General features: G+C 45.5%; 1 protein-coding gene across 1 annotated transcript in view; it reads right to left on the bottom strand.

Annotated features, from left to right (window-relative positions):
• TRPM7 (transient receptor potential cation channel subfamily M member 7) overlaps window positions 1-10,368 on the bottom strand; it is a 72,277-nt gene that overhangs the window by 2,854 nt on the left and 59,055 nt on the right. The window contains 12 exon segments of the mRNA XM_048481851.1: window positions 428-534; window positions 991-1,042; window positions 2,377-2,582; window positions 3,919-4,001; window positions 4,266-4,549; window positions 5,264-5,329; window positions 5,653-5,703; window positions 6,687-6,712; window positions 6,928-6,965; window positions 8,231-8,301; window positions 8,899-8,995; window positions 9,129-9,188. Coding sequence (XP_048337808.1) covers window positions 428-534; window positions 991-1,042; window positions 2,377-2,582; window positions 3,919-4,001; window positions 4,266-4,549; window positions 5,264-5,329; window positions 5,653-5,703; window positions 6,687-6,712; window positions 6,928-6,965; window positions 8,231-8,301; window positions 8,899-8,995; window positions 9,129-9,188 — 1,141 coding nt within the window.

Below are 10,368 nucleotides of genomic sequence, written 5' to 3'. Positions count from 1 at the left end.
AAAATTGTTTTAGGTAAGAATAAAATTTGTTGAACCAGGAGGACAGAGGGTGAGTGGGCCAAAGTCGCTAAGGTTGTCTTGTAAACAACATGAGCAACTGAGGATTGAAGCCCGAGTTTCCTGAGCCCTAAGCCAACACTGCAGTAACTTCGTCAGAGTGTGCAGTCAGGAGTCCATGTGGAGGTGAGAGGCAGGGTTTCCCTGACAGTGGCTCAGAGCTCTTCGGCCTGATCCACAGATGTTAAGCAAATGATCAGACCCAACTGCACCCCTCTGCCGAAAAGGCCCAGAAAAAACAGGGCCTGAGAAACCTGGGAATGAGTTGTTTTGTGTGAAGGGGATGTAAAGACAAGAACTGTTTTATTGTTAAACAGAGCTCTGAAAAGACGACGCTTCTTTGCCCTCAGTTGGGCTCCATTGGTGTTACCTGGGAGCTTCAGCTTCCTGCAGCTTGAATTGCAGTGGTGTTTCGCTCTGAAGTTCTTGATGGCGTCTTCGCCTAGATTGGCCGGCCCAAATACCATATCGCTTGACCTTCAAAAGAAAGCGTGCGTTTTGAAAAGGCAGAAGCCAGCTAGCTGTCCGAAACACCCTGCATGGACTTCTACATATCACAAGGGGGGGGGGGGGGGCTTCTGCCTCTTTTCCTGGTACTTCTGAGAAGGAAGTGAAGCTATAATCAAGGTAGCAGTAGGAATGCAGAAGAGGCTGTTCCCTGTGTGAAGTGAGGCCCTAAGCACGCGCTTATTTTGCTTAACAGTTAATTGAGGGTTGGTGACAGCCACCATTCCATCAACACTGACAGTAAGCTCAATTTAAGTGGTTTATTAATCTTTAAATTTGTGAGTCACCTAAAGACCTCACCCCCCCACCTGACATGCAATCTTCTATATTAGGGCTAAAACTGAATGGGTGTGTGTGACCTCCGTGCATGTCACCGAGACAAGCCCTAGCGCTGTAAAGAAAAAGCTGGAAGCTGGAATTGCTAACCTTTTCTCTCCGGCTTTTATCACAGAGGGGTCTGTCAAATTTTCACCAACCCCTTCAAAGGAAAACAAACAAAACCATGTTAATGATCAGCAACAGATCTTAACATTCATAAACAAATACAATATATAAAAGAAGGGCAGTTAACATTGCGTGAGCATCACTTGAGTCTCCCCGAGGCATGCAGGAGGGAGGATTTGGTCCACTTCCTTTCTTTGGACTCCATTATGACAGAGCACTCAAAACATATGTTCATAACTCCTGTTATGTGAACATTGCATGAAATTGCCTTTCACCTAGTTCGACTATTTGGCCATTTGCTTCAGTATCGCCAACTGTGACGGGCAGCAGCTCTCTGGGGACAGAAGCTGAAAACATCTGGGGATAGATGCTCTATTGATTTGTCAAAACTCTACAGCTCTTGCTTTGCCCTGGAGAAGTCATTTATCATGACCAACATTTCAGGAATTCTTTTTTTGCTATATGGAAACTAGGAAGGCTGCTTTATGCCATTATTCCAGCAGAGTCTACTCCAAATGGGAATGGCTTTCCAAAGTCTTGATGCCACTTGATATTTAGCTGGAGATACTAGAAAGACTGAAACCAGAATCTTCAGCATGCGGAGCAGATTCTCCGCCGCAGCTCCTCTAAATGAACAGCTAAATTTTAGTCCAGTAACTTCTGAAGTTCTTAGGGAGTATCAACTTTCCACAGTCAATGCTTGGACTCTTAAATGCTCGAACCCCCCCCCCCCCAAAAAAAATCTTGTTGGTCTCTCCAGTACTACTGGATTTGAGTCTGCCTGTTCTACTGCTGACGAACCAGAAAAAAAGAAGAAGAGTTGGATTTATATCCCCCCTTTCTCTCCTGTAAGGAGGCTCAAAGGGGCTTAGAAACTCCTTTCCCTTCCATCCCTCACAACAGACACCCTGTGAGGTGGGTGGGGCTGAGAAAGCTCCGAAGAACTGTGACTAGCCCAAGGTCACCCAGCTGGTGTGTGTTGGAGTGCACAGGCTAATCTGAATTCCCCAGATAAGCCTCCACAGCTCAGGTGGCAGAGTGGGGAATTAAACCCGGTTCCTCCAGATTAGAGTTCACCTGCTCTTAACCACTAAGCCACAGACTTATTCTCTGGTACGAAGGGAGACCTCCCAAATTTTTTTTACACAGGTTTCCAGATGGGGAGAGGCACTGCATCCCTAACCCCAGTGATGTGGGACAGCTGTATTCCTCTGCATAATCGCTGATGTAATGAACTCAACTCACTGGAATTTGTCAGTGATCTCTTCAATGGAACAAACTTCCAAGCACAATGCTCGACCTCCCTCCCAGTTACCAACAAACGCTTGTGAAAAAGGACTGGCTACGTCCTTCCAAGCCTCTGTTTACCTTGAAGATCCAGGACCAGCAACTCTCCTCGAGTATATTCGTAGGTCCAGTGGCTGAAGGCCAGCATCATCTCTTCCAGCATGTTGGTCGGGATAATCTCATCTCCGTTGTTGTTATTGTACTTCCTGAATTCCCCTGTCATGCACTCCTCGACCGCAAACCACTGTCCAGCTGAGTGGCAATATAAGAGGAACACTTCCAGGAATCTGGTGAGACAATATATCACAACAAGGTAACGCACGAGCAATTGATCTACGAAAACCTTGCAAAATCCCATCTAATAGGTGCAAACGTTTCTTTGTTTCAATCTTTCCCCCCACGCCATTTGGTATTTCTTTACTGATCTTTTCATACCAACGCTTTTTCTGTTGCTCAAAAATGGCACACAGAGGGCCCCCCCCCCTTATTTCATTTGCACAAAAGTCACTAGGGTCATTAAGGCCCCCAATCAAACCAGGAGTGTCTGGTTGCACCCCTATACACAGTGAGAAGTAAGTGAGAAGGAACGTGAGAATGCCATCACTGAAGCACTGATGTTTGGATACTGGGCTCGGCTGACCAACGTTATGGCCGATTGTAAAAGGTTTTGTACCCAGGGGCGAATCTAGGCAAACTGGAGCCCGGGGACAAAATCTGAGTTTGGTGCCCCTCCCACCCCAGGTATGGACGACCACCCTCCCCCACAACGACCAAACAATGATTTTTTGCACCAGCTCACAAAACACCTCCCACCACCAGCAAAACATACATGGCTTTCTCCCCACCAACTCTCTTTCCTTTGTGTCCCCACACCAACCCTATGAGGTAGGTTGTTAGCCTCAGAAAGAGCTCCAAGCCAGTGCAAGGGGAATTAACTTTTAAGCATGTAAATCTCTCACAAGTCACCCCCATCTGAAGGTTTACCAAGCAAACATCAGCATCATCTCTCACAAATCACCTCCTACCCCCAGCAAAACAGGCATGGCTCTCTCCCCACCACTTTCCTAATTGTGTCCTCTCACCTACCCTGTGAGGTAGGCTGCTAGCCTGAGAAACAGCTCCAAGCCAGTGCAAGGGGAATTAACTTTTAAGCATGTAAATCTCTCACAAGTCACCCCCCATCTGACGGTTTACCAAGCAAACGTCAGCATCATCTTCAGTTCTGCTGCTGCTTCTGGGCTCCCTGCTCAGCTTGCCTTTTCCTGTGCCTGCCGGTGCCGGCTGCCGGGGAGAAGGCTTCTGAGCAATGCCACACTTAATTTAAAAGCCGGGCAGGCATGCGGGTTAGAGGGAGGAGGTGGAGCGGAGCTCCCAGTCCTGCTCCTGGGAGCCCAGTGGGACTTCTCCCCGCCCTGGACACTCCAGGCCACCGTACAGAGTGGGGCCGAGGGCCTCGACAGGCACTGGGAGCAGTGGCTGCTTCAGTGCCTGCTTTCTAGGGCTTGCTCAATCCCTGCAGCTGTGTAGGGAGGATGTTTTGGCCCCGTGACCTCAATCGATGCGCCCGGGGACAAGGGGTACCCCATGTCCCTAGGCAGGAACGCCAGTGTTTGTACCACTCACCTTGGAGAATATGGGATCGATTTGGGCTTCATCTGGTTGAACGCAAACGTGAGCTTCTGGGCAGCCCGCTGCTGCTGAATTTCCTAGGGAAAAAAACACACAGGCCTTTGTATTGAAGGAAAGCATTCCAAACATGAACAGATCCAACAGTTATGTTAAGATCTTTTCTAAAGCAACTATTTTTTGCATTTCCATCTTCATGCACACAAAAGATTGAGGCTACAAGAAGCAGGCTGGCCAAAGTGAAACCTCATGGACCAGATGATATATCTCCTGCTAAAATGATTTCATCCAGCCGCAGACATCCCTGCCAAATTGTAATCCATGCCTGGCAAAAAGCCACTTACTCGTAAACAGAGATGTAACACTGTCTCTTCTTTGTAAATGCTTGACCAAGTATTGATAACTTCAGGTAGAAAAGATTTGATGATATAAAGATGGCCAGACTTCAAGATATCGTACTCCGACCAGGTACACACCACCTTGAGGGCTCGTCGTAAACCTCCACCCATCTCTTCCTTGCTTAGGAATTCAATCTTGGCACAAAGACCCAGCTGAGACCAGGAAGACATGCTATTGTTCAAGATGTTGGGAGAACTTTCTTCCAGACGATATACAGTGACTGGTTCTCCTGCAACGGCAGAAGACGCAAATGTTATATGCAGAGAGTCAGCATGGTGTAGTGGTTAAGAGCAGGTGGATTCTAATCTGGAGAACCGGGTTTGATTCCCCACTTTTCCACCCGAGTGGCTGAGGCTTATCTGGTGAACCAGATGTGTTTCTGCACTCCTACATTCCTGCTGGGTGACCTTGGGCTAGTCACAGTTCTTTGGAACTCTCTCAGCCCCACCTGCCTCACAAGGTGTCTGCTGTGGGGAAATTAAGGGAAAGGAGCTTGTAAGCCACCTTGAGTCTCCTTACAGGAGAGAAAGGTGGGGTATAAATCCAAACTCTTCTTCTTCCCTGAAGTCAGGAAGGGGTTGCAGTATGCAATTCAATAACTAGAACTGCCCAAATGCAATTCTCTATCCTAGACAGCACAGCAGGGACCATTGTGTTAACAGATGCTTTCTTTGCAATTGATATAAATTACTTTCGCAGTTCATTATTATCAGGATGTTTCAGGTCAGTTACACTCAAGCATGTGAGTTGCCCACAGAAGACATGAGGTGTAAGGGAAAACAGTTCCAGCAGATCTTTTCATAATATATTCCTGGTATCCTTTGGCAACTCGTGGCCTATTTTTAGAAGCTCTGAAGAACAAACCTTTAACGTTTGGCTTTCGTAGTCAAGGAAATAATCTTCCTGACCTTTGAAAGCCAGCGTTTACGACAAGCCTTCTTACCTCTAGGAGGCACGGGGGTGAATGGGATGCTTTGCGACAACCTCATCAGATTATTTCTCTCAACAGCTGTGGAAAGGAGAAAAAAAATGTTACACAGAGCATTGGGTTAGAGTGGCGGCTACTATCACAAGCTGTGTCCTGGCAGGGTCCCTGGCTCAAATCTCGTTTCCACAACAAACTTACTATGTGGCCTTAGGCAAGTTGCTGTTATTGTTGCTCATTATTGTCTACTTATCTGCAATACAGGGATAAAAATACTGGTCTACCTTACAAGGTTGTTGTCGATGTTGCAAGAAGACAACGTACGTGAAACACTGAACGTGCTATTGTTATTCTTGACAGAAACGTGCTCTTTCCACTTACTATCGTGACTTTTTAAGGATACTGACCTGAGTAGTAGTAGGTGGTGTCCATGATGGGCTTGAAAGGGGAAGCAATACCTAAAAGAAGATCCAGGTGCTATTATATATTTACATATGCATTATGATCACATTTATAAAATGTATCCTTTTTTTCTTTTATTTAAAGAAAAATAATATAATGTACTGGTTGTTGTGGGTTTTCCGGGCTGAGTGGCCGTGGTCTGGTAGATCTTGTTCCTAACGTTGCACCTGCATCTGTGGCTGGCATCTTGAGACTTCCCTCTGTGATATACCTCTGAAGATGCTAGCCACAGATGCAGGCGCAATGTTAGGAACAAGATCTACCAGACTATCGTATAACTTTCTTCAATGAATCAACGTGAAAGCCTTCAACAATACAATATAATGTACGTCTGGAAAGGGAACAGATTCTATGCCACAGGAGGTGGTAATGGCCACTAACCTGGATAGCTTTAAAAGGGGCTTGGACAGATTTATGGAGGAGAAGTCGATCTCTGGCTACCAATCTTGATCCTCCTTGATTTCAGATTGCAAATGCCTTAGCAGACCAGGTGCTCAAGAGCAGCAGCAGCAGCAGGCCATTGCTTTCACATCCTGCAAGTGAGCTCTCAAAGGCACCTGGTGGGCCACTGCGAGTAGCAGAGTGCTGGACTAGATGGACTCTGGTCTGATCCAGCAGGCTAGTTCTTATGTTCTTATGTTTACCATCAACAAGTACAGATGGCGACCACATATATCAATGGTGGATTCCCTTCTTCCCCAAGTAGGTTATGAAACAACAGTCCCCCAAATCAAAGGACAACAAAATAATCATCTGGTGAAAAATTTCAAAGCATGGGAAGGGAGCCCAAGTACTGATGACATCAAGTGGATGAATGCTTCAATGACTGTAAACATAACACGGGACAGAACTACCCTATCAAAATAAACAGCAAAAAAACTCCAAGAATTTCTTTACAACCAAGCATTGAGTGTATGTAATAGATGTAATAAATATACAGTGATATTAACCACTGCCACCTTAATACCAATCAGCTTACCGTTCAGAGCATCATCTTCGGAAGACCTGCCAGTGACAGACATTTAAATTATTATTTGTAACCAGAAACTAGCAGCCTCTAATTTTTAAGCTGTATTTTTCCTGCTCTGTCATAAATTGTGCATGTTAACAAAACGATTCTGCAATTACCACCGCGGCAGCTGGCAGCCTAAGGCACAGCAGAAGCAGCAGAATGGTTGGAACAAACACGGCAAGTGACGGTATCAAAGGATCTTACTTACATCTGATTGCTGTACGAAGGTCGGCCTTGTACCCAATCCTGCAAGAAAAAAATGCATATTTTACATCTGTGCAGTCCCTTGTCTAGTTGCTGGGTTTTTCGAGTGGAGGAGCCTGTTGAGTCTGTTACACATGAATGAACTGTATTTGAAATAGCACGGACTGGATGATAAGTATAATTGCTGGTTATTGTATCATATGTGTATGTGTATTAAGTACTGATTACTATAAATAGAGTATTCCTATATGATACTTCCTTGAGTTGTTGGCAAGTTTATATTGGGGAGTGGCTACCCCCTCCGTGTTTCTGCTTCAGAAGTTCAGTGCCACTATTCTGCAGAAGCTTTACGCACAGGTGTCAAACTTGCGGCCTTCCAGATGTTATGGACTACAGTTCCCATAATCCCCTGCCAGCATCATGCTGGCAGGGGATTATGGGAACTGTAGTCCATAACATCTGGAAGGCCGCAAGTTTGACACCTGTGCCAGGACTGTGTTGAAGATTCAATAGCGATGGGGGTATTTCTCCCCAAGTTGTTTCCCAACATGGCTTTGCTGATCAAAATAAATAATCTGTGTAGCTCGCCCAAAGTGACTGAAGGGGCCAAGAAGTACATCCATTTAAACATTTCAGCAATCTCGAGCAATGGGGATGTTTTAATGTTGCATGACGTAGTATTTTAATGGGGATGTTTTAATGTCATAGCCACCTAGATATCTTGCACACAGGCAGGGTATCAATTAAAAAAATATAAACAAAGGGTTTGACCTAACAATCCTTCGAACCGCAAATGTCATGTTGTCTGTTAAGGTTCCCGACCTATCCTGAGCAACTGCAAATCACATGATCTGGCTACCTGAAGAGTTTTCTGATGGAACTGCAGAGAGGGAAGTAAGCAACCACAGGCTTAACACAGAGTGGATGTCTGGTAAGAATCACACCATTCTGTCAGCATTCAACACCGTAACAAGAAGGTGCAAACGGCTGCCATCCAAAATCTCTATTTGCTGTAGTTTGCTTAGAACTACACTAGATGACAGCCCTCCTATTAAGCAATAAGAAATGGATAGAAAGGACGCGCCCAGCAAATTCTCCACAAGAATTTCAAGATGAACAAGAGACCAGACGCTTTAAAGATGGTCCTCGTTGCAAGGCGACTTATTTATACAGGCATACAACGCAGTGTGCCTTCGTTGAGTGCTTTTTTCCCCTACTGCCACTATGATTCAACTTTACAGGTATTGCATTCCACTGTGAACACTCAGAAGAAGCACCTAGGAGAAGTATCGCTGCCAGTTCCTCACCGTGAGTAGGGCTGCCTTGGAGTCGGCCTGAGAAGAATCTTCAACTGATGTCCTTCTGCTCTTACTGTGCACTAGAAAATTGAAGGTGGAATTAGGGTTGCCACACAACTAAAGATTTTTTAAAAACTGATCGGTTTTTTTAGTGGATTAATTTCATTTGAATAAATTTGCATGTGACCAGTGCTTCAGTATATAGTGAAGAAAGTGTCAGACAACTTAACAGTTTACTGGTGATTTAAAAATATAGCTGAGAGCCAGAGAATTGTGGACACTTTCATAAGCACATATGAGACAGAAGAGCTTGTATTTCTTCCCAAGAATTACTGTACCCTCACAGCCAGCATGGTGCAGTGGTTAAGAGCAGGTGGATTCTAATCTGGAGGACCGGGTTTGATTCCCCACTCCTCCACCGGAGTGGCAGAGGCTTATCTGGTGAACCAGATGTGTTTCCGCACTCCTACATTCCTGCTGGGTGACCTTGGGACAGTTCTTTGGAACTCTCTCAGCCCCACCTACCTCACCAGGTGTCTGTTGTGGGGAGAGGAAGGGAAAAGGAGCTTGTAAGCCACTGTGAGTCTCCTTACAGGAGAGAAAGGTGGGGTATAAATCCAAACTCTTCTCCTCTTCTTCTAGAGATTAAAAACTAAAAGCTTCTTGCAAATACTCACATTGTTCCGAATGGCCGGCGATCAAGCTTCGATGATATTCAGTAAAGCCACCGCATGAACTAACTTGTCTCAGACTGCCTTCAGTACTGCTGGTGCCCTGCATGTTAAATGCACAAAAATGTTATCAGCCACTGCTCTGTTATGATAGTCAAGAAAGCCTCTTTTGTAAAGTGAACCCTGCCACCTACATTCAAGGAAATGGGGCATAAGGATAAAAGCCATGGTTCTACCTGTTGCCCTGTTGTCTCGATGCCTTCCAAAATTGCTTTTTTGAAATCCTCCTGTTGCTCCTAAAAAAAAAAGTGCAATCAAGGACTTGACAAGCTGGAACGGGTCCAGAGGAGGGCAACCAAAATGGTAAAAGGCCTGGAATCTATGTCCTACGAGGAGAGGCTTAGGGAGCTGGGGATGTTTAGTTTGGTGAAGAGAACATAAGAACATAAGGAAGAGCCTGCTGGATCAGACCAGATTCCATCTAGTCCAGCACTCTGCTACTCGCAGTGGCCCACCAGGTGCCTTTGGGAGCCCACAGGCAGGAGGTGAAAGCATTGGCCTGCTGCTGCTTCTGCTGCTGCTCCCGAGCACCTGGTCTGCTAAGGCATTTGCAATCTCAGATCAAGGAAGATCAAGATTGGTAGCCATCGATCGACTTCTCCTCCATAAATCTGTCCAAGCCCCTTTTAAGGCTATCCAGGTTAGTGGCCATCACTACCTCCTGTGGCAGCATATTCCAAACACCAATCATGCGTTCGGAATATGCTGCCACAGGAGGTGGTGATGGCCACTAACCTGGATTAAGAAGGTTAAGAGGTGTCATGATAGCCATGTTTAGATATCTGAAGGGATGTCATGTTGATGAGGGAGCAAGCTTGTTTGCTGCTGCTCCAGAGATCAGGACCAGGAGTAATGGGTTCAGGGTGAAGGAAAATAGATTCCACCTAGACATCAGGAAAAACTTCCTGACAGGGTTGTTCGTCAGTGGAATGCATTACCTCAGAGTATGGTGGAGTCTCCTTCTTTGGAGGTTTTTAAAGAGAGGCTCCATGGCCATCTGTCAGGAGTGCTTTGATTGTGTGTTCCTACATTGTAGGGGGTTGGACTTGATGGCCCTTGGGGTTTCTTCCAGCTCTATGATTCCATGATGTTTCATATTTAAATGTTGTGTTGAGATGAAAAGTAGTAAGGTGTTACATTTGTGGTTGAGGAATTTTTAAAATACACAATTTCCTTTTCCCACAAGTGAGGCACATTATAATCCTTCCACATTTTGTAGCTTTGGGTATAAATTTCTCTACCATTGGAAGGCAGCACGTAACGCACCTCACAAATCAGGCACGGGCTGACAAAATTTTAAAGCCACGATAAACCTGTTAGTTTTTATAGGTGCCACAAAAGTTCTTTGTTATTTTAGAAGCAGCAGACTAACACAACCACTCCAGTGGAACATGCCATCAGTTATGCTGCAAGTCA

The sequence above is a fragment of the Sphaerodactylus townsendi genome, linkage group LG17 (assembly GCF_021028975.2).
Source record: "Sphaerodactylus townsendi isolate TG3544 linkage group LG17, MPM_Stown_v2.3, whole genome shotgun sequence".
Classification (NCBI taxonomy): Eukaryota; Metazoa; Chordata; class Lepidosauria; order Squamata; family Sphaerodactylidae; genus Sphaerodactylus; species Sphaerodactylus townsendi.
The sequence above is the reverse complement of the archived record's forward strand: the minus strand, read 5'-3'. Positions and strand labels throughout refer to the sequence as shown.